The sequence below is a fragment of the Pinus tabuliformis genome, chromosome 7 (assembly GCF_031772625.1).
Source record: "Pinus tabuliformis cultivar Carrire ecotype Pingquan chromosome 7, CPIR1, whole genome shotgun sequence".
Classification (NCBI taxonomy): Eukaryota; Viridiplantae; Streptophyta; class Pinopsida; order Pinales; family Pinaceae; genus Pinus; species Pinus tabuliformis.
This window is the reverse complement of record NC_142293.1, coordinates 1,694,672,486-1,694,696,450: the sequence shown is the minus strand read 5'-3', so window position 1 is coordinate 1,694,696,450 and position 23,965 is coordinate 1,694,672,486. Positions and strand designations below refer to the sequence as shown.

The window sequence follows — 23,965 nt, the reverse complement described above, 5'->3', positions numbered from 1 at the left end:
TTCAGTGCAGGTAAGGAAGTTCCATTTCTAGGCAATTTTGCCCTGCCTGATGGATCCCCGACAAATGAGTTTCCTGGGAAAATAGAGAAATATGTAATAGAATAAATTGTCTAGTGGGTGATATTTCATATTACTTCAGTAAAAAGGTGATAATTACCCCTTTTGCAACATGCAATTAAAGTTTGTCTTGTGCTTTTCTGCTCCCAAAGCCCTGTTGGTATACAAGAATGTGTTCCCTCAATGGTTCAGTGCATGTAGGTGCTTGCCTGTTCCCTAAACCAAAGGTGGGTTAGTGTTTGTTCCATCGCTCGGTGTGAATTGCATGTTCCCTTAATTAAAGTTGAGCTGGTGCCTATTCCCTTGCTAGGTGCGGATCCCCTGTTAGCTCAATCGCTGACCCTAGGTATGCATAGCTCGGTGTCAGTAGCTAGGTACCTAGATCCCAATGGTCAAAGGTCTGGTCCATGTATGAAAGTTCCCTGCATAAAATCTGGACCTTGAGGGAAGGAATAGAGGGCTGGGAACTTACTGGAATTTTAGAAGACCTTACTTTCATGTTTGGAGGGTCTGTGTTTGATTGTTAGTAGTGTTCACTGTTAATAAATATGTCTTAGGTTAGTAATAAAGTAATGATATGTAAAAAACATAACAATGTCTTAATATAATGAGGTTTGTCTCTTTAGAGTGGTCCTCTTTTCAATGAGAGCACGGGTTTCCTCTTTTGTAGCAGGTTAGTTGGAGAAGACAATTTTTGGCATGAGGCTTAAATTGTTTGACATTTTATTACTTTGACATCAAGGGTGTGCGTGAGATAGGAGGTTGGCGAGGGAGGGCATCAGTCTGGGACTAGTATGTTGTGTAACACAACAGGCTCAACTGCATTGGAAATGTGTGATGTTAGGCATAGCCCCTGTGAGACACATGAGGTCGGATAGGCATTGCGGGTGACTAAATCTCGGCACCAATAGTGGCTTGCTTAGGAGGAGATATGGTGGTGTGTTTTGACAGACAGGTTGATGTAGTGCTGTAGGTAAAGTTTGCAGTTGTTGACATCAACATACATATGGGTGTACATGTGGGCTGGAAGGAATTTGCTGGATGGTGATGCCAGCAAAAGACAACTGCAGTGTAACATGTTTTACAGAAATAGCAGACTAAAACCACCATTATTTTGAATCCTTTTTGAGTTACCGTTTACAGAAATTCTGATGGAGAAAGCAGTTTGGAGGGGGTGAAACATTTTAGTGTGTCTTTATAGCCAAATACGATGGAAAAGGAAAGCAATGGCAACAATGCAGAGGTGAAAGCAATGTTGAGAGTCCAACCTGTTGAAAATGTAACTATGGTCGGTCTTCGTAATTGCTATTGTACTTTATCATTATCTATTTATTGTAAAAGAAGAATTTTATTTATTTATTTTGAAGCATGAGTTTCATGCTCCTTTTATTAGGTCAAAGTCTCCATTGTAGGCTTCACGGGTTTTCTTGAGTCATAAGAGTCATTGTAATATTTATTAGATCCTTCTTGGGCTTTTGTATCATGTAAAGAAAAAATATTTTGAGTCAAAAAGAGTCATATTTCACCTCCTCACCAAGTCGGCCCAGTTTGGGGCAATTCGACCCTGTGGAAGCAGTATAAATAAAAGAAGAATTCAACCTAGTTGGCATCCATCCATCAACAAGTTCGATCTGCAGTACAGGAAGAGAAAAAGAAGTGCGAAGTAAAGAACAAGGTCAAATCAAAGGAAGGACAAAAATTGAAGCTTTGGGGCATCTCTCTCACACATGCCAATTTTCTAGGGTTTTTGGGAAATTCGTTGTTGAGGAACATAACTAGCTTCAGTCTTCATAATTGTACTTGTCAAAAATAAAAATTTATTATTAAAGCAAATGACTTATTAAAGCATGGGTTTCATGCTTGGGTCAAATTTTTCTAGGTCAAAGCCTCCATTGAAGGTTTCAAGGTTTTGTTTTGAGTAATTAGAGTCATTGTCATTTTTATTAGACCCTTCATGGGCTTTTGTATCATGTAAAAAGAATTATTTTTGAGTTGAAAAGGTAATTTGTCACGTCCACACCAAGTCGGCCCTGTCCATAATAAGTCGGCGTACATAAGGGCAATTCGACCCAGCAGATTGGTTATATAAGGAGAGGCATTCGACCTATTTCACTCTCTCACTCAACAAGTTTGATCTACAAGACAGAGAAGCAGAAAATGAGAGCGAAGAAGTTGGAGAAGGACGAAGTTTGTTGGAAAACCCTAAATTTATTTTTGGGTTATCTTTCTCTCACACATGTGAAGTTTTTTGGGAAATTGCTGGGGCCGAAAATCTGTATCTATTGCAGGTCCGAAATTCTAAAGTTGAGGTCCAAGTTCTACTGCTGGGGGGCCGAAATTTTGGACTGAAGCTATTGCTGGGAAGTTGTCACGTGGAGTATTTTGTCAAAATCATCTATTGCAGGAAAGGGATGACTTGGTGGTTGGAGGTCTTTGTATAGATCTAAGAAGTCTGGAAGTGTTTCATCTTGAATTGAATCTACTGGAGGAAGAGTTCTTGACTGGGTTTTCCCCTTATAGGGGTTTTTTCCTGACTGGGAACCTACATCTTATGTCTCTTGTTCTTGTGATCTTCATACACATATAATTTGGTAGTTGCTTGTTGAAAGATAAACTAATTAAGAAGTAAAAGAGGCCAACATAATTTACAAGTAATTATCAAGAAAGAGGAATCAAACCATAAACCCTACTAGCATTGGTTTCTCAACAGTTGCAGGGGCTGAAATTTCTACAATAACTGCAGGTCCGAAATTCTGAGTTGCAAGGGGGCCCGAAATTCCAAAGTGAAGCAGTTTTAAAGGAAGTGACTCTTGTTGACTTTGACAATTTTTGTCTACTTGGAAGGAGGGCCGACTTGGTGATTGGAGGAGGTCTTTGTCTTGGTCAAAAGGTCTTGGATTGTCTCACTTTGACTTGGTTCAATTATAGAAGAAGAGTTTGACTGGGTTTTCCCCTAGAGAGGGGTTTTGCCTTGGCTGAGTGCCTACATCTTGTGTCTCTTGTTCTTGTGATTTTCATGCATTTTTGATTTGGTAATTGCTTGATGAAAGATAACATAATAAAGAAGTAAAGAAGCCAACACAAATCTCAAGTAATTATCAAGAAAAGAGGAATTAAAACCCTAATAACTACTTGCACTAATTTCTCAACATGGTATTAGAGCTAAGGTGAAGGAGGGACTATTTGAAGATCACTTTGTTGGCTATCATTTGAAGGAAGGAAAGTGCTCTTGAAAGGAAAATCTCCCTCATCAATGACAAGCTATTTGAAGATGGCACTCAAGGCCTGTAAAGATCTCTCTATAGTTGCATGAAGTTTTGGTGTCAAGATCATCTACAATCTATCTAGGAGAGTTAAAATTGAAGGATTCATAGTAGCACTTACAGGTACATTTGATGATGACAATGCTTGGATCATTGATAGTGGAGCCTGGAGACACATGACAGGAGAAAGTGGACAACTTCAAATCTTATCAAAATAATCATCATCTCATTCAATGGAGCTTGGAGACAACAATAACTATGTAGTCAAAGGTCTTGGATCTACGTCATTGAATCTAGAAGATGGTGGAAAGCCTCATCTCAACAACATTCTCTACGTCCTAGGTTTGAAAAAAATGTACTTTCTATTTCTTGTCTAGAAGATAAAGGAGAGAGGATTGCCTTTGTAGATGGAAAAGTTCTTGTTTGGGGAAGGGCCTCTAGTATTGAAAAGGCAAGGGTTGTTGGGATTCGTGAGGGAAGGTTGTATCAACTTTTGACACCTCCTCCACAAGCTCTTGTTCACATGGATGTTAGCCCCTCTGAGCTTTGGCATAAAAGGTATGGACACCTTCATTATAAAATATTACCCTCTCTAAATCAAATGGTAAAAGGCATCCCTAGCTTAAATGCGGAGCATGAAGGAGTATGTAAGTGATGTGCTTTGGGTAAGAATACAAGGAAACCATTTTCAAGCTGTGAGAGATGGTCTAAAAAAGTGTTAGACCTCATTCATTTCGATGTGTATGGACCAATGGCAGATAAATCTCTTGGAGGCCATCTATGTTATGTGACCTTCATTGATGATCACTCTAGGAACACTTGGATCTATCTTCTCATATCTAAGGGTGAAGTCTTTGAAAAGTTCAAAGATTTCAAATCAGAAGTGGAGAACTTAACAAAAATGAAAATAAAGTCCCTTAGATTCGACAATGATGGTGAATATACATCTAAGGAACTCATAGCCTTTTGCAAGGAAGCAGGTATTAAGAGGGAGCTCATAGTTCCCAATAATCCTGAACAAAATGGAGTAGCAAAAAGAAAGAATAGGACCATTGAAGAATGCATTAGAACCATGATATTTGACCAAGACCTTCCAAAATTCTTATGGGGAGAAGCATCTATGAAAACAATATACATACAAAATTGAAGTCCTCATAGAATTCTTGAAAATATGACACTGGAAGAAGCATTCTCAAGGAAGAAGCCATATGCAGATCATCTTCGTATCTTTGGATGCCCTACCTACATTCATATTCCTAAAGATAAGAGAGAAGCTAGATTCTACTAGTATGAAGGGTATCTCTGTTGGTTATAGTCTTTCATGAAAGGCTTATAGAATCTACATAAAAAGGAGATCGTGAAATTGTAGTTAGCAGAGATGTCATATTTGATGAAACCTCTGCATACAAAATCTAATGATATTCCTGTTGAATCCGATGAAGAAGATATTCCACTCTTTGAAGAAAAAGAACAACTTGACAAAGCTCTTACAAATCAGAAGGAGGAGGACCAAGTGAACCCATTCGACCTACAATCATTCCGGAAGTAAAGAAGAGGCCAAATTGGTTAATAGTTAGACTTGAAGATGTTGAAGGACATGTAGCAGCAAAAGCTACTTTCAGACAAAGCAAGGAACCAAAGAGATACTCTGGATATGTAGCTTATATGTCAAAACTAATTGAAGCAAAACCAACCATATTTGAACAAAACACTCATCATGATGAATGGAAGATATCCATGCAAGAAGAATATCGATCAATCATGAAGAATGGGGTTTGGGAAATTGTTCCTAGACCTAGGGAAAAATCTTTTGTCACCTCTAAATGGATCTACAGAGTCAAACACGTTGTTGATGGGAGCATAGATAAATACAAAGCAAGATTTGTAGCAAGGGGTTTCTCTCATATGAAGGTGTGGACTATGAAGAAACATTTGATCCTACAACCAGGTACACCACCATAAGATCCTTCATTTCTTTAGCAACTACTATGGGATGGAAGATCCACCAGATGTATGTCAAAATAACTTTCTTGAATGAAACCGTAGATGAAGAAGTGTATATTGAACAACCAAAAGGTTTTGAGATACATACCAAGGAATCTCATGTCTGCAGGTTGAAGAAAGCTCTATATGGCTTGAAACAAGCAGCTAGAGCTTGGTATGCTAGAATGGATGCCTATCTTTTAAGGATTGGATTTGTCAAAAGCTTTGCAAACCTAAACCTCTACATCAAAGTAGTAAAGAATGAACTTGTCATTATTCTATTATATGTGGATTATTTGTTAAAATCTGAAATTTCTATGCAAAAATTTAAAAATTCTTTGCAGATACTTGAAAGTCCTATACAAAAAACTGAATGTACTTGTAGAAAATTGAATGTACCTTGCAGAAAACGAAATGGAACTGAATGTACTTTGCAAAAATTTGAATGTTCTATGCTGTTACAGTGTTAGTCAAGGTTGTCATTGATGTCATTATGGCATTGTTTGTGATGGCAAATTCTTGTGATCTGTGATGTTGCCCTAAGATGCCCATTGATCATAATGCCCTAGTGATGAAAGTTCTTATGAAGATGCCATTACAAGAACTAACCTTGTTGTGGTAATATGATATCCTTGCTCATGTGACAAAGCCCGAAACTAAACATTTAATAAGACGATGTTATGAATGATGACACTTGATGAACACTATTGAAGGAATTGATGACATGAAAGTTTACACTTGATGACATACATGACACATGAAGATTTGGATAGTGGAACCTTTGGAACCTTGAACAAGTTAAGAACTTGAGGGCCTTTGGATAGTGAAGTTTGTTGATGACAATTTGAAGATATCCTTGTAGCAGAGATATTGAAGCATCCTTGAAGCAACAATGTTGAGGTACATTGTAGAATCCTTAGAAGAATGATTTGGTGTAGACTTTGAGGCTTAGTGCAGCTTATTGTAGGCACATCGTTGAGAAGCCCTAGCTGTCCTTGGAGTTAATCTTGGAGACCATGATGCATTACTCATCATGAAGTGACCTTGGAGAAAGTGTTTGGGTAATATGAAGATTAGCGGCGACACCTTCATGGTAAGACAAGGTTGTCATTGATGAAGTGACGTGGAGACTAACTGAAGGCATTGCTGAAAATTGACAGGGCTCGTTGAAGAAGACATTGGGAGCCGTGAAAAATAATCAAACACATTTTGACAAATTGAAGTTGAGGGTTGGAGCCCTAGAGGTTGGTGCCTCAAATTGACAAGGTTGGAGCCTTGGGAAGTCCAAGTTGGTGCTTGGCAAAACACAGGTTGGAGCCTGGGAGATTTAAGATTGGTGTCTTCATCTAGGGTTGGAGCCCTAGACATTACTATATTGAATTTATTGTAAAGAAGAGATTAATAAAAGTATTTATTCTTGTTGTTCATTTTGTGTTCTAATTATAAGTGATCTTAACTAGTAAAAATAACAATTGAAAAGAAACACTGATTCACCACCCTCTCAATATTTCCAACAATTCAAATCAGAGCCAGTACCTTCGCTCATAAGCCTAACAACTTGAAGGTTGATCCTTAGAACAGAAATGGCAAAGCCAAGGAAGAATGCTTCCAATCCTTCTAAAGATATCTCTTCCTCAATGATGAAAACTGAAGACAATCAAATTGGGAAAGTTCCATTGTTCAATGGTAACTTTGATATATGGAAGGTGAGAATGAGGAATTTCCTTATGTCTCAAGGCGTCGAAGTATGGGAATCAGTGATTACTGAAAGCACGATGGAAGGAGAATCCAAGGAGTATATTGCAAGAGCGATGAAGGCAATCTTGAATGGGCTACTAGATCCTATAAAGGCCAAAGTGGAAAATGTTCATGAACAAAAGATCTGTGGGACAAACATCATGATCTTCACTCAAAAGGAGAATTGACCATGACTGCTAGTAAAGAAGATGATGGAAACCAAGAAGGAAATCCAAAACCCATTAAGGAAGTTGAAAACAAGAGTGAAGATATCAAGGCCAAAGAAGACCTAGAAGATGAAGAAAATAAAGAAAACTTCGAAGAAAATCTCATGGAAAAACTTATAGCTGCCCTAGAAGAGATTAACAGGTTGAAAAAGGAAAATAAGGAGCTTAAGAAGCAATTACAAGATGGTGACCATAACCTTGACAAGACAAGGAAGGAAGTTGATTACTTTAAGAAAGAGATAAGGAGCTCACGAAGCTAAAGGAGCATTGTCATCAAAACAAGAAAAGACATCATGAAGAAGTCATATCCATGACAAATCAATTGGATAAAGCAAAGAAAAAGGAAGACACCTTGTCAAGCCACCTTGAACAAAGACACAAGATCTTGAACAAACCTGAAGCAGAAATTGGTCAATACAAGGAAGAGGTCTCCTCCCTTAGATCTCAACTAGAAGAAACAAAGAAAAAAGCACAAGGAGTTGAGAAGGTGATCGAAGCTTTGGCACTCATAGAAGGACAAGTTGATGATGCAGAAAAGGAAAGAAACACCATGATATGCCAACTAGAAGAAAAGGATGATGACATGACTAAATTAAGATCATAAATATCTTCACTTAAGTTCAATCATGTGAAGCAACCAAGATGAAGGAAGAAATGGAGATCAACCTATCAATGAAGGATGAAGAATGCAAGAAAATGAAAGAAGAAATTGTCTTTCTTAAAAAGGAAGTTGACTTGTTGAATAAGAACTTGAGGAGTTCTCAAACCCTAGATGACATCCTAAGTCATCAAAGATCTCCTCTTGATAAATCAGGTCTTGGCTATGCAGGTGAACCCTCAAATAGAAATGATGCAAACCCTAATGTTTCAAAGGATGTGGAGAAGCTTGAAAGAAATATTGATGCCCTAGGTTCCAACAAAAGCAAGGAGAAGAGTCAAGATGACATTGGAAGAAACTCTACTACAAGAAGATATGCAGATGGTGTCAAGAATGCAAGAGATAATGGATATCATCAAAGAATTCCAAGGCAAAAAGACTTCAGAGGTACATTAAGGCAATCTCCATCTCCCAGTTACCAAAGCATATTTTTTGGTTATTGCTATTCTTGTACAAATTTTGGGCACATGGCAAAGGACTGTAGGGCATACCACAAGGACAAATATAATGGTCCCCATCAATTTCCTAGAAGCAACTTTGCAAGAGGAAATTATGCTTCTTCATTTATGGACAAAACTGAATGCTTCAATTGTCATAACATTGGACATATGGCGTGATTGTAACTTGACTCGGGTCCCTAAACAAGCTAAAAACATGTCTACCAAGCAAGAAAAGAAAGCTACACAAGTATGGAGGAGGAGGCAAATTGGATCCGAAAGTCTCTTGAACACTCAAAACATGCACTCATGTTGTTGATCTGATGAGTACATCTTTGGCAGATATGATATTCCAATTTTTAATGATGAAATTTTGCCAAGAAGAAGACCGTGCATACTGTTAGGGAGAGCTTATGATTCTTAATTATTCTTGCAGAAGCTATCTGTGAAGAGCCCTATGAAATCCTTGATGAGTCATATATGGACAATCTTGATAAATCATCTCTCAAGGGTGGCTCATGAAATTGTGGAGATGTCTTCCACTTGATCACAAGGCAAGCAATCTTTCTTGAGCTAGAGGAGTTTATGTAGGCAGGGGGAGTTGGTTCATCATATGAAGAAATGCAAACATATCTATCATGGACCACATTGCCAAAAGGAAGATATCTTGACAGGGGGAGCAACATATCTAACATGGAGAGCTATCATTGATGAAGAAAATATGATGGGAGCAACATGATAAGGGGAGTACTTGGGTACCCCGTTTGCCATTGATGTCAAAGGGGGAGAGAATGTTGAAGGGCAAGAATATTGCCATCAATGACAAAGGGGGAGATTGTTAGTCAAGGTTGTCATTGATGTCAATATGACATTGTTTGTGATGGCAAATTCTTGTGATGTGTGATGTTGCCCTAAGATGCCCATTGATCATAATGCCTTAGTGATGAAATTTCTTATGAAGATGCCATAACAAGAACTAACCTTGTTGTGGGAATATGATATCCTTGCTCATGTGAAGAAGCCGTAACCTAAACATTTAATAAGACGATGTTATGAATGATGACACTTGATGAACACTATTGAAGGAATTGATGACATGAATGTTTATTGATGACATACATGAATGACTACACTTGATGATGACACTTGATGAAGGACTTGATTACATATGATGACATGGTTGGAGACCATATGATGAGATGGAGGACCATATGATGACATAGAGATGATATGATGACACAATTTCAGACATGACAAGCACTAATGACCTCATTTTGACCCAAACACCTTATGCATAAAAAATTTCAAGAACAACCAAAGAAAAATAATTTTTGACAATTTGGAGGCATCCTATCATAATGGGTCCTTTACCATCTTAAAGAGGATTCTTTCCTCTTTCTAATGAGCCCTCACTCAACTCCTAACTCCAAATAACCTGAGAGAAATTGATTTTTGAAAAATTATATATTCTATTTTTCCAATCTGGCCGACCTATACCCTGTCCCTCATGTCGGGCTCCTTCCATGGTCACATCCCTTTATTTTTCATGACAAAATGTGTATAAATAGAGACCGCAAACCCTCATTTCTATCATCAATGTTAGTAAAACAATTCAGAGTTAATACAATGAGGAAAAACACCGAGGAGAGAAGACTTAGAGGCTGAAAATAATTGTTGATTGGGTTATAAAAAAAGATAGATCATTTAACCTTTGAAGCAACTCCTTGGCTTAGACATCACAAGCAGATGGAGTAAGCTACATGCAGCAGAACTCGATTTTATATCTTGGTTAGAAACTCAGATTATAGACTTTTGACCCTTAGACACCACATTCTTGGACCTGTGATCACCACAGGCATCACATAATCTCGGATTTGGAGGTTCAGACCTGCCGTCATTACTCGGCCCCATTCTACACTTGTCTGTGGCTCGGAACAGTTGCAAACTTGCTGTCTCAAACCTCCTTAAAGAAGTATACATTTGTGCAATGATATGATCTTACATAAATGTGAACTCGATGTAAAGGCAACATTCATGAAACTATGATGATCGGTTATGACAAAGTTTTTGATTGTGAGTTTGTGTGAGACAACGTGAATGTGTGTTATCTATTGAATGCCAGTGATTTCAACAGTGTTCTGGACAAAGACAGTAAGGCTGTTGGTGATTCTAATTCTTGAGTTTGAGGTCACTGTCTGAAGCAGTGAATAAAGAAGAGCTTGGAGCATAGGACAAAGAATAGCTTGAAGCTTGGACAGTGAAGCATTAAGGCATTGGGCAGTAAAGAAGTATTAAGGCATTGGGCAATGTAGAAGATTTTGACAAGTGAAGCTTTGGATAGTGGAACCTTTGGAACCTTGAACAAGTTAAGAACTTGAGGGCCTTTGGATAGTGAAGTTTGTTGATGACAATTTGAAGATATCCTTGTAGCAGACATATTGAAGCATCCTTGAAGCAATAGTGTTGAGGTACATTATAGAATCCTTAGAAGAATTATTTGGTGCAGACTTTGAGGCTTAGTGCAACTTATTGTAGACACATTGTTGAGAAGCCCTAGTTGTCCTTGGAGTTAATCTTGGAGACCATGATGCATTAGTCATCACGAAGTGACCTTGGAGAAAGTGTTTGGGTAATATGAAGAGTAGTGGCGACATCTTCATGGTAAGACAAGGTTGTCATTGATGAAGTGACGTGGAGACTAAGTGAAGGCATTGCTGAAAATCGATAGGGCTCGTTGAAGAAGACATTGGGAGCTGTGAAAAATAATCAAACACATCTTGACGAATTGAAGCTGAGGGTTGGAGTCCTAGAGGATAGGAGTCCTCAAGAAACTAGGTTGGAGCCTATACCAAAGATAGGGTTGGAGCCCTAGAGGTTGGTGCCTCAAATTAACAAGGTTGGAGCCTTGGGAAGTCCAAGTCGGTGCTTGGAAAAATACAAGTTGGAGCCTGAGAGATTGAAGATTGGTGTCTTCATCTAGGGTGGGAGCCCTACACATTATTGTATTGAATTTATTGTAAGGAAAAGATTAATAAAATTATTTATTCTTATTGTTCATTTTGTGTTCTAATTATAAGTGATCTTAACTAGTAAAAATAACAATTGAAAAGAAACACTGATTCACCCTCCTCTCAATATTTCCAACATACAATTACTTAGAATGCAAATTTCTTCTTCACAACTTTTCAGCTCAACAATTGTAGATAGAACGTAAACTTAAGGATCATATGAAGACAACCAAGTACAAATACGAGACACTGAGACTTAGGTCCAATGACCAGGGAAAAAACCACAAGGGGAAAACCCAAATGATTCTTCTTCTATTAGATTTCCTCAAATTTTCAGCAGAGTACAAAGAGAGAGAGAATGAGAATGAATAAAGTCATGAATGTCTGATCAACTTGCAGCTAAAGTGCCCTTGCTCTTTGCTTGAAGATCTATTCCTTCTCTTGATTGAATCTTGTCCTTCACACTTGCTCTAACTCTTCCCTTGCTCTTACTCTTCACTTGCTCTCACACTTCTTTTGCACACACTTATCACTAGCTCTCGTCCTTTACAATGAACATGCTACTCTCCTCTCACTTTCTCTTGCTGAGATAGATGAGAAAGGAGAGGAGTTACAAAATGAATTCATTCCTTGAGCCAATAATAAGAAAATCGAATTCCATGAGGGAAGAGTTACTTGAGGAGAAGTGTAACTCATCCCAAGAATAGAGAGAGATGTACACTTGTTAAACATTCTAGCAGCTAGTAAACATATCTCTGCATCTATTTATCTGATACCATGATCTGGTTCTTCATCTTGTCTTGAACATGAACCCACTAGTTGGTTCGAAATGCGTCGACAATATTTTCTCCGATGTGATTATCACTGAAAGATTTCTTTTCAATCTAGTTATGGATCACAAAAGCCTAATTTCAGAAATTACAAACCTGCACGGTAGGGCCATTGCGATTAAATTTTTATCATTTCATGTAGGCACGTTTGTAGGTTTCTAAGATGAAATCAGATCTGGCATTCCAAAAAAGATGTAGAGATTTTTCCATCATTCCTTCATTCTCTAAGATGAAACATCCCCTTAATATTTCCAAGAACCATCGGGTATTTTTGATTGCTAGCCTTGCGCTTATTCATTCTGAGATTTCCAAGATTAGGAAAAATCTCGATCTTATTTCTCAGAGGTTGCTCTTGTTACATTTTGTACTTTCCAATGTGATTTTCACTGCCCTTTGGTTAAGGATTGAGGCTTGTTCGACGTTAAAGTCCTTTCGCTTGGAGGAACTTTGGAAGAGAAAACAATCTTTGAAGTTTCTCAAGCTGTTTGAGAATGCCTCTTCTCTTAGAGTTTTTTTTGTTTCTTCCAATAGCAGAGTGAATGGTAGTCAGATGATGCAGTAGCGAGATGGAATTAGTGTCAGATGATGCAGTTGTTGGGTCCCTATAATACTAGTGATTACCCCATTACTATTATAGTTATACCCCTTATTTATATTGTTGTGCCCCTATTACCCCCATATTGTTATTTCTGTGCCCCATAGAATCCCTCTATTGTTATTTTTGTGGCTTTATATTATTATTGTTAGGTCGGCTGGATTATATTGTGACTCCTTAGACTCCTATATATAGAAAGGAGGTTTTTTCATTTGAATCATCTAAGAATTGTTCATTTATGTAATGTAAAGGAGGTCGCCCCCTCGAAGAGGCTGAATTCTAAGGCGTTGATCTATCTTTTCTATATTTTCTTGAGCTGGTTTCATAACATTTGGTATCAGAGCTTTGGATTCTAGGGTTTCGCTGCTCCAAACAGGTCATTGTGGCATTTTCACTATAACTTTTTTTCTGTGACGTTTCAGAAGTTGCAAAAAAAATCCATTTGAGAAGAAATCCCGCTGAACCTTGGGTCTGAATTTCAAAGCTTTTCGCGCGATATTTTCGGAGATATGATCTGAGGAAGTTGGTCTTTTTGCAGACTCCTGAATTACATTCAAAACAGGTGACCTGGGGAAAATTGTCATAACTTTCTCTCTGGGAATCAGATTGAAATTTCGTAAGAAGTTACAGAAAGAGGACAGACTGTAGTTTCTTGTATATCTTTTTCAAAACCAAATATAAAAAATTGTACACGTGACACTTCATACAACTTCGCTCTTCTGGAAAGGTCTATAATCAGGTCATCTTGGGAGATTGTGCATAACTCTTTCTTGGAGAATCCAATTTGGATCAGACTGGTGGCATTGGAAAGAGGACACAGAGAGCTACTACAGGTCACAAATTCAGAACTAGATGATTGGAAAGTACATAGATACATCAAAGACAATATCGAGCTCCTACAAAGTGAAAAAATGTGTGTAGATTTTTTAAATTTTTGCTTAAGCTTGGTTTGAAAATTTATTTTGAAGGAATTCAAAGGGCATATTAGAGCATTATTATCGGTAACTGATGCCCCGAGGAAAGAAAATACAAACACCTAGTAAGGAACCTGAAAGCTCTAGCATGACTCATGAAGAAGAGGAAGAAATGCTACATGATATATCAGAATTACAAGAACAAGTGAAACAATTGTCACGCTCACAAAAGTTAACAGATGCTAAGATAAATGGCGTGGAAGTTAAGATAAATGGCGTGGAAGCTAAGATGAATGGCATGGAAGCTAAGATGGACAATTTGAAGATAGATTTGAACACAAATTTGAAGACAGACATGGCAGATTTGAAGACAGATTTGACAAATTTTCTACAAGAAATATTTACTAATGGTGAAAAGGTAGTAAAGGAATCTCATGATGAGAACAAAAGAAATGTTAATCATGATTCCATAGACGCTAATGTTGGATCGAAGAATCACCATATTCCAAAAATCGATATGAGGAAGTTTGATGGCAAGGATCCCGCCACATGGATATTACAGATGGAGCAATTCTTCGATCTCAATAATGTGCAAAACGCACAAAAGGTACGTATGGCAACTGTATATTTGGAACCAAATCAGTTTGTATGGTATCAATGGCTTTGTTCTCGTAAACAATTTATCACTTGGGCAATTTTTACGGAAGAATTGATAGCACATTATGAGGATACAAAAAGCAACACTTTTTTTAGCCAATTGATAAGTCTCAAACAAAAGGGTTCAATAATGGAGCACATTGAGGAGTTCCAAAAATTGAACATAAGGGTAAAAGATATTCCAGAGGAGCATAGGATTGATGTGTTCATAGGGTCTTTAAAGGATAATATCCAACATGATGTTCGCCTTTGGGAACCTGATTCATTAGAGAAGGCATTCAGGTTAGCAAGAAAAATGGAAAGCAAAATTATGGCAACTAGGAAGCATACCACTCACAACTATAAAGACGTAAGTGTTGTTGCCCCTAGTCTTCCACAACCTACAAGGTTGACACAACAACAATTGGAAGAAAAAAGAGCAAAAGGGCTTTGTTACAATTGTGATAGCAAATACACAAAAGGTCATAAGTGTGCTGAGAAGAAATTATTCTACATAGATTGTGAAGAGGAAGAAGAAAAGGAGCAAGAAAGTTCAAAAGAAGTGGATATATTCCAGGAACAAAGCCTAGATGAAGAACAAATAAATCCGACCATATCTTGTAATGCATTGGCGGGAATTACCACTCCTCAAACCATCAAGATAGAAGGACAAATCAAGAAGAAAAAGGTAATAGTGTTGATTGATTCAGGAAGCACCCACAATTTTATTCATTGTAGGGTAGCAAAAGAATTGAATTGCTTCCTATATCCAGCACCAGAGTGTCAAGTGATGATTGCAAATGGAGGAACAATAAATTGCTCTGGAAAGTGCCATAATATCAAGCTATCCATGGGAGAATATGTATTGACTAGCCCAATGCTTTCCATTCCAATGGGAGGTGCCGATGTTGTACTAGGAGTCCAATGGCTACAATCCTTGGGTACAATAGCTTTTAATTTTCAAGAACTTTTCATCAAATTTTCTACGGAAGGAAAGGAAGTTGAATTAAGGGGTATTGCAGGGAAACCAGGAAAGATAATTAGCTCTAATGGCATGACTAAGCTTCTAAAAAAGGAGCAAAGAGGTGTAATTGCACAATTATGTTCGCTAGATGTTTCCACATTGGAATCATCTATTTCTCCAGATCTCCAAAAAGTCCTGGACAATCATTCCAAGGTATTTGAGACTCCCAAAGGTCTCCCACCTATGCGTGATCATGATCATGCTATTCATCTGATTCCAGGTAGTGTTCCTCCAGAGTCCAAACATCAGGCCGTACAGATATCCCTATGTCCAAAAAAGTGAAATTGAACGTATGGTTGCAGAAATGCTAGAGGCTGGTATAATTCAACCGAGTCAAAGTTCTTTCTCAGCTCCAGTAGTATTGGTGCACAAGAAGGATGGATCATGGCGCATGTGTTCCGATTATAGGGAGCTCAACAAGCTCACTATTAAAGATAAGTTCCCCATTCTTGTCATTGATGAATTACTGGATGAATTGCATGGATCAATTTACTTCACCAAGTTGGATCTTCATTCGGGATATCATCAAATCAGAATGAAGATTGAAGACATTCTGAAAACGGCATTTAGAACTCATGAGGGTCATTATGAATTTTTGGTCATGCCTTTTGGCCTTACCAATGCACCTTCAACATTTCAAGGTTTGATGAATTCAATTTTCAAACCATTCCTTAGAAAATTTGTGTTAGTATTTTTTGATGATATACTAATCTACAGCAAGTCTTGGAAGGATCATGTTGAACATGTTGACAAGGTGCTACAACTATTGGAGGAGAAACAATTATATGCAAAAAGATCCAAATGTTTCTTTGGAGTCCAGGAGGTGGAATATTTGGGTCATATTGTATCTCATGAAGGAGTTAAGGTAGACCCTAGCAAAATTAAAGCCATTAAGGAATGGAAAATCCCCACATCCATAAAGCATCTGTGAGGATTTCTTGGGTTGACAGGGTATTATCGCAAGTTTGTTAAGAATTATGGGAGAATAGCAGCACCTCTAACAACATTATTGAAGAAAGATTCATTTTCATGGACTCCAGAAGCAACAAAGGCCTTTGAACATCTTAAAGAGGCAATGTGCCAAGCACCAGTCTTAGCTACACCGGACTTCACAAAAACCTTTATTGTGGAATGTGATGCTTCAGGAAATGGAATTGGTGCTGTTCTAATGCAAGATGAAAGACCCATTGCTTTTGAAAGTCGTCCAATCAAGGGAAAGTTTTTAAGCAAAGCTATTTATGAGAAGGAAATGTTGGCAATACTCCATGCACTTAAGAAATGGCGACCCTACCTAATGGGAAGACACTTCAAGGTAAAAACGGATCATGATAGCCTTAAATACTTTTTAGAACAAAGATTATCCTCTGAAGAGCAACAAAAGTGGGTCACAAAGATGTTGGGTTATGACTTTGAAATCATCTACAAAAAAGGGAAGCAAAATGTGGTGGCAGATGCACTCTCAAGAAAGGATGAGGATGTGGAAGCATTGTTGTGTGCCATTTCTATTATCCAACCAGATTGGATAAACGAAGCAAGGGAGGAATGGAAGAATGACGAAGAAGTGTGGGCACTTATTCGAAAGCTACAACAAGATTCCAGTACTTCTGATACATTTAGCTGGCAAAATGATTCGTTATGGTACAAAGATCGCTTATACCTCTGTAAGAATTCCTAGCTAAAACAAAAGATTCTTATGGAATTGCACACTTCTCCCTTAGGAGGGCACTCAGGATTTTTAAAAACTTACCACAGGGTTAAGAAGGATTTTTTTTGGGATGGCCTTAAATCAGATATTCAAAAGTTTGTGGCAGAATGTTTGGTTTGCCAACAAAATAAAGTTGAAACAATTAAGACACCGGGTCTATTACAACCTTTATCCATTCCAAGCCAACGTTGGGAGGAGGTTTCAATGGATTTTATCACAGGTTTACCCAAGTCTGAGGGAAAGAGTGTCATCATGGTGGTAGTTGACAGACTTACCAAGTATGCACACTTTTGTGCATTATCACACCCATTTAAAGCCAGTACAGTTTCTACTGCATTTATGGAAACAGTTCAAAAGCTACATGGAAACCCAAAGATTATTGTAAGTGACAGAGATCCCATTTTCACTGGAAATTTTTGGACAGAATTATTTTCTTGTTTTGGTATTCAGTTAGCCCATAGCTCATCTTATCATCCTCAATCTGATGGGCAAACTGAGATAGTAAACAAATGTTTGGAAGGATATCTTCGTTGCTTTGTATCTGATAAATAGACACAATGGGTCAAATGGTTGCCTCTGGCTGAATGGTGGTATAACACTTCCTTCCATACAACAACAAAAATGACCCCATTTATGGCACTTTATGGGTATCAACCACCATCCATCACATCATATTTAAGAGAAAATTCTAAGGTTCAGGCAGTGGAACATCACATCGAACATCAACAACAAGTCCTCCAACTCTTAAAGGATAACTTTGTGTTGGCACAAAATAGAATGAAACAACAGGCAGATCAACATCGCAGTGAAAGAAGTTTTGATGTAGGTGATTGGGTATTCCTACGGCTACAACCATATAAGCAAATGTCCCTAAAGCAAGCTAAGAAGGATAATAAACTATCACCAAAGTATTATGGTCCGTACAAGGTGTTGCAAAAGATTGGTACTATGGCATACAAATTGGAGCTTCCTGCAGCTTCTTGATTGCACCTAGTTTTCCATGTTTCATGTTTAAAGAAGGTTATAGGCGACAAGCTCCCAATTCAAACAATATTGCCAGAACTTGACGAGGAAGGAAAAATTATATTGGAACCGGAAGCAGTCACAGAAACAAGAACTTGAAAGCTACGAAATCGATCAATTTCAGAGTATCTTATCAAGTGGAAGAACTTATCCGCTGAAGATTCCACATGGGAGGATGAGAATTTTATGCAGAAGTATCCAGAATTACTCAAGTGTTGAGGACAACACTTTTTTGAAGGAGAGGGGCATGTTGGGTCCCTATAATACTAGTGATTACCCCATTACTATTATAGTTATACCCCTTATTTATATTGTTGTGCCCCTATTACCCCCATATTGTTATTTCTGTGCCCCATAGAATCCCTCTATTGTTATTTTTGTGGCTTTATATTATTATTGTTAGGTCGGCTGGATTATATTGTGACTCCTTAGACTCCTATATATAGAAAGGAGGTTTTTTCATTTGAATCATCCAAGAATTGTTCATTTATGTAATGTAAAGGAGGTTGCCCCCTCGAAGAGGCTGAATTCTAAGGCGTTGATCTATCTTTTCTATATTTTCTTGAGCTGGTTTCATAAAAGCAGTAGAGTGTTTGGAGGACAAATGCAGTAGCTGGGGACCAGAAACTGATCAACACAGAGCAAGGTTGGTAGCAGTGCAGTTGGCACGGTGCAAGAGTTCATTAGCAGCGCAGAAGATTCAGTGGGTCAGAATGAACAATAGTCATATTCCAACATTCATTGTATTATGCTGAACACAGTTAAGTTCAGCTAATTTTGGATGTTTTTCAGTTGCTTCTCTCAGCAACTGAGTTGCAGTACGGATGCAGTGTTAGCAGTGGTAGTGCTAGCAACATAGCAGATGCAACGTTTGAGAGGGAGCTGTAGTACAAATGCAGTGGTGGCAGTGTCATGGGCAGCAGTACAGTAGCAACAACAACATAGTGTTGGTGGCAACAACAGTGCAGAAAGGAGGTGCTTCAGAAACAGAGCAACATGCAGGTGGACATTGTTGCTAGAGCACTTTCCTCTCTAAGAGTGAATGTTAGTTTTTGGTAGAATCGGAAGTGCTCTAGCCTTAAAAATTGGTGGAGAGGCTAAGGCACATGAGCTCTAAAGAACCCATAAACTGTTTGGTGAAACTCCACCCGGATTGTATTTTATTAAAATAATTAATATTTTTGATGGAGTTCGTAAGTCTTAACTGAGGGAAATTAAAATATTAATGGGTATTAATCAAAATATGGGTGAGAATGATCTAGAAGGTGGATCAAGTCATGTTTTAATCTTAGTCGGTGATTAGAGACTTAATCTTGACCGTTGAAGACTCAACAGGAAAAGTATAAAATGGAGGGTTGGGGTTCATTTGGAAACACACAGAGAGAGATTGAGGAAATCGATTTTTTGAAGTGAGAAGTTTTCAAGAGGAAAATCGATTGGGGAGATCTTGTGGCTGAGGGGTGGAGAGAATCCGGGAGAAGGACTTTCTGGAAAATACATAACAGATAGGCGGAGAGAGCTTGCAGAGAGGCAACACAGTAGACGGGAGAGCTGACGCAGAAAAGCTGCCTGTCACGCAGAATCCAGAACAACCGAAACAACCAGAACCGCTGGGAACTGTTGGAACAACCGGGAGAGCTAACGTAGAGGCAACGCAATAGCCAGGAGAGCTGACGCAGAAAAGCTGCCTGCCACGCAGAATCCAGAACCGCCGGAACAGCTGGGAGAGTTGACGCAAAGGGCAGAGAAGGTGACGCAGGGCTGACGCAGAGCCAGCACAGAAATAGCCCGGGTTAGCTAGTCTTGTGCTGGATCAGCCGGAATTCTGCCGGGTGAAGTGAGGTAAAACTCAGTCAGATTTTCCGCCAGTATTTTATTTGTAAAGGAATGCTAGATGTGCATCCAAGATTTGTATTGAGATATTTCTCCTGCATAATAATAAATCCTTAGAACTGCTGCACCGGTTTTGCCGCATTGGGTTTTTCTGGGGATTATTGTGTCCAAAAATAAGTGTGTCCTATGTATCTTGTTCTTTGCTCTGTTTTCTGTTTCATGAGATCAAATATTTAATTAGTGTAGGCTGCAGAAGTAATCTGCTTCAGTATTCAGAAGAATAACTTGGTTAATGTATATTAAAAATCAAGTAGGTGAATTAGATTCATATTCGCTGCAGTAGGGGTTCCTTCGAGTGTAGGAATTTTCACACCTAGCGAACCTGTTGGTGAAGACTAGTGCACCTAATTTGAGGGATTTGAACCATGCACCTGCTGGCACAACTAGATGAGTGAAGCCCTTGAGCTATCTCTTTGACATTGCTTACATACGTAAAAGAAGCATTTTGATGAATGAAATATATGAGATGTATCTTTGTTCTTGCAAATTTTTATCTAGCTCATGTCAGCTGAGAGAAATGATAAACCTTGTCCTAGTTGCTGCTGTAGCTGTTGAAAATCTGTAGTAGCTGCGTGCCCAATAAGTTTTATGTTTTAGTCATCCCCTAGCAGTGTATTGGAGGAGGTTTCACTATGAAAACAGCCCTAGGAAAAATGTGCTCCAACTTCCATTGGGAGGTGACTAAAGAATTATCTGAAATGGGCACTTTTGACCTTCTAAAGAGGAGTGTCAAAAGTTGAGCTGTTCAAGCTTCAGACTGGACTGAGTCTGCCTGCTAAATCAAAGGACATACCCTTGAGATTGAGAGGTGTGGGTGGATTTATTTATCATATTTCTATGTTAAATATACTAACAATTATGCGTGTGATTGCTTGTATGGTATACTGTGTTTGTTAAACCTACACATAATGCAATGGGATGTTTTTTCTGAAGCTTCATTTATTCAATATCATTAACTGTTCTGTTCTTGTGTTATGTGATGACTGTATTTGCTTCGTAATTTAATTGCTCTCCTGTTCTTTTGTATAATCCTCTATCTCAGAACTTCGGCGTTTCTAATTAATGGTATGTTCTTTTAGAAATTCCAGGTACAACATGTTTGGTATTTATTAATTTCTTCTGATTAATTAAATTATGTTCTCGCAGTTTGATTGCAGTTCTGTCAAGGGATTTGCGTGAGGAGTTCATGCCGTAAGCTTTTTTCTTTTTTCTTTGAAGGATAAAAAGTAAAGTTTCCCATGTTGCAATTAGGTGATCCATTGATCTATCTAGATCTCTTTTATGCATGGTTGCAAGTCAATTGTTTTGTGACATTCATTTTATATCGTGTCACTGGCATTTAAAATTTATGTTTATGTTTAATACTATTATGGGGAGCCATTTTAAGGAGTTAATAGATACATGTATCCATTCCTTTCCGTTACTGTAATGTGATTCTACAGTGCATTGCAAGACGTCCAGTTTATGATACTAGTATCAAAGCATTCTGAATAATTGGTGTGATTATATCACATCACAGTTTATTCTTTCAATATTTTTGACCTGTCTTGGCAGTTTTCTCCATAAACTGATGGAAACCATGGGAAACCTTCTAGAATCTGGTGGAGATCGAGATCCTGAAATTCTTGAACAGGTGATGGTATATCCAGTATCTTCAATCTTATTGTCTTTGTTCAGAAGCCATAATTTCATGATTTCGTTTTCATTATGTAGGCAGGTTTTAAAGTTTACTTGTTGTCTGGTTGATTATTTGTTTTAAAAAATGTGAGTATAACATGGATAATTTGTAATTGATGCTGGTTGCTTATATCCAGGTTTTCACAGCTTTCTCTTATATCTTGAAGTACATGCAGAAGCTTCTTGTAAAGGACATTGCATATGTAATGAAGTAAGAGAACTTGATCTTGGACAGTACGTCAGATAAGTTATGGGTATTTATGTGTGAGTTGTTACATCAAATGTGTTTAGAAAAACAATCAACTTTTCTTCAAATTGCCTACATCTGCTTAATACATGAATCAGTTTTAAATATTTTGATGGGGTTTCAGATTTATAGTTACTTAGGATTAGTTATTCTCTGAGTGCAGAATCTACTTACCATGGGTTGAGAAATTTACTTGAGCACATTTGATAAAACTTTACAGGAATCCATGTATGGATAGAACAACAACTTGTAAGAGGGAGTTACAGGGTTTCAACAGTGGGATGCCTGAGCTTTAGTAAGTGAAGCAAATCTGGACTTGTGAACAGTTGTGGGGTGTGATGGCCTAGTTCCTCTAGGTAGTGGAGTGATATTTTGTGTAACTAAGAAATGTGATCCACACTGGTAATAGGTTGCAGATTTGATTCATAGTTGTTGATTTGTTTGTGGTTTTTTGAAGAGTTCCTGTCATGTCTAATCTCAGTCTCAGAGATTATGTTGGAGGCACTTTCAACTTTGTTCCATAGAAGTGCAGGCTGCACGTTCTCTTGGAAGGAATTTGAACTGTGTTACCATTTGGAGAAGGATGTGATATTTCCTAGTGATCCGAAGGATTTGACCTGGCATGCTAGGAAATTGGTCAGAGTAGAATGGATCATTCTAGATTTGGTGAAGGATCATCTAATCACTTGCATTGCAAAGAACACTGTTAAGGAAATGTATGATGCCCATGTCATCTTATACGAGAGTAAGAATATGTCTATGAAAATGCTCTCAAGGAAGTAACTAACCAGTACTTCCATGAGCAAGACTAATATAATAGTGTTAACCCCACTATAATAGTGCACTGGAGGGTTAAGGGCTAGCTAGCTTTCACTACACTGGTATTAAGTGAATAGGTGCTTCAGGTTTCATAGAGACCAATAGGTTTCAGAAAGGCAAACACATTTCACAGGTATATACACCAATTTTGGTGGAAATCGGTATCCTTAGTAGTTTTCCTATTTTCTAGGAGCTCAAATTTGAGGTCCACAGGTTAAAGGTGATCAAATATTTGGAATCCTTGCAAACTCACAATGCAACTGAACTTTTTCTAGGAAATATGTGAGATACTGTTATTTTAAGCAGATATGGTTTCAGGGCTTGTATGATGATTCTAAGCTTATATTCAATTCCTTGCTGAAAATTGAGTCCAATGAGACTGATTTCATTTACATGCAAGATGCTGCTATTTTAGCAGTGCTTAATTTTAGGGATGCTATATTTAGTAGTGATCTCCAACTAGTTCCCTTCACTTTTCATCTTTCTATTTTTCACGAGCTGGATTTCTATTTTTGGCATGCCCATATTTAGTAGTGCTATTTTAGCAGGTGGGGGCGCTAAGCTCTTGGTTCCAATGGCAGGTGTGGAATGAGCGAATGGAGGCTTTTTAGGGTACTATATGGCAATCATTCCAACATTTTCTCATGAAGAAAACTCTGGGCACCTTCCATAAGTATGTTTGACAATTAGCTAAATTGGCTTCTTGACTTCCATTCTATTTTTGGTAAATGACTGGTCAATATTTTTGGCAAAGGAGGGCAACTTCGTTGAATCTTTCCTCTTTGCTAATTTTGGACGAAGTTGCACTGAAACGGACACGGGTTCTGAAATCCATACGTCTAAGAAAATAATTTTCTTCGAGCCCCCTTATTAATTTTTTTCCTTGCTTTAGCCTACGGGAACCACATTAGGCTAGTGGACTCCGTCATAAGCCTCCTAAGTGGTGGGGACATCACATTATTATTGGTCAGACCACTGATTTAAGAAATTTTAGTTGTGGAGGCAGCTCACTTGTCTTGAATGAAGTCAACATGATCAGTTTTTAATGGAATTCAGGGGAACCAGATGAGCTTGTTTCATTTATAGAGAGGTTGACCCCCTCCTATGTAAGAGTTCCAGCTATATTTATGGCTGTTACTTGGATGTTTACAGCAGTTTACCTTACTTACAACAGCCACCTAACATCAACATATACTTTATATGAGCAGGCTGCCCCTTTTGGACTTTGGGGA

General features: G+C 38.1%; 1 protein-coding gene across 3 annotated transcripts in view; it reads left to right on the top strand.

Annotated features, from left to right (window-relative positions):
- The window catches only part of LOC149255039 (uncharacterized), a 171,364-nt gene that overhangs the window by 89,059 nt on the left and 58,340 nt on the right, over positions 1–23,965 (top strand). For all 3 annotated transcript variants that reach the window (XM_089460299.1, XM_089460298.1, XM_089460297.1), the window contains exons 5-7: positions 21,137–21,181; positions 21,545–21,623; positions 21,805–21,878. In XM_089460299.1, coding sequence (XP_089316425.1) covers positions 21,137–21,181; positions 21,545–21,623; positions 21,805–21,878 — 198 coding nt within the window. The remainder of the gene's footprint in view (positions 1–21,136; positions 21,182–21,544; positions 21,624–21,804; positions 21,879–23,965) is intronic.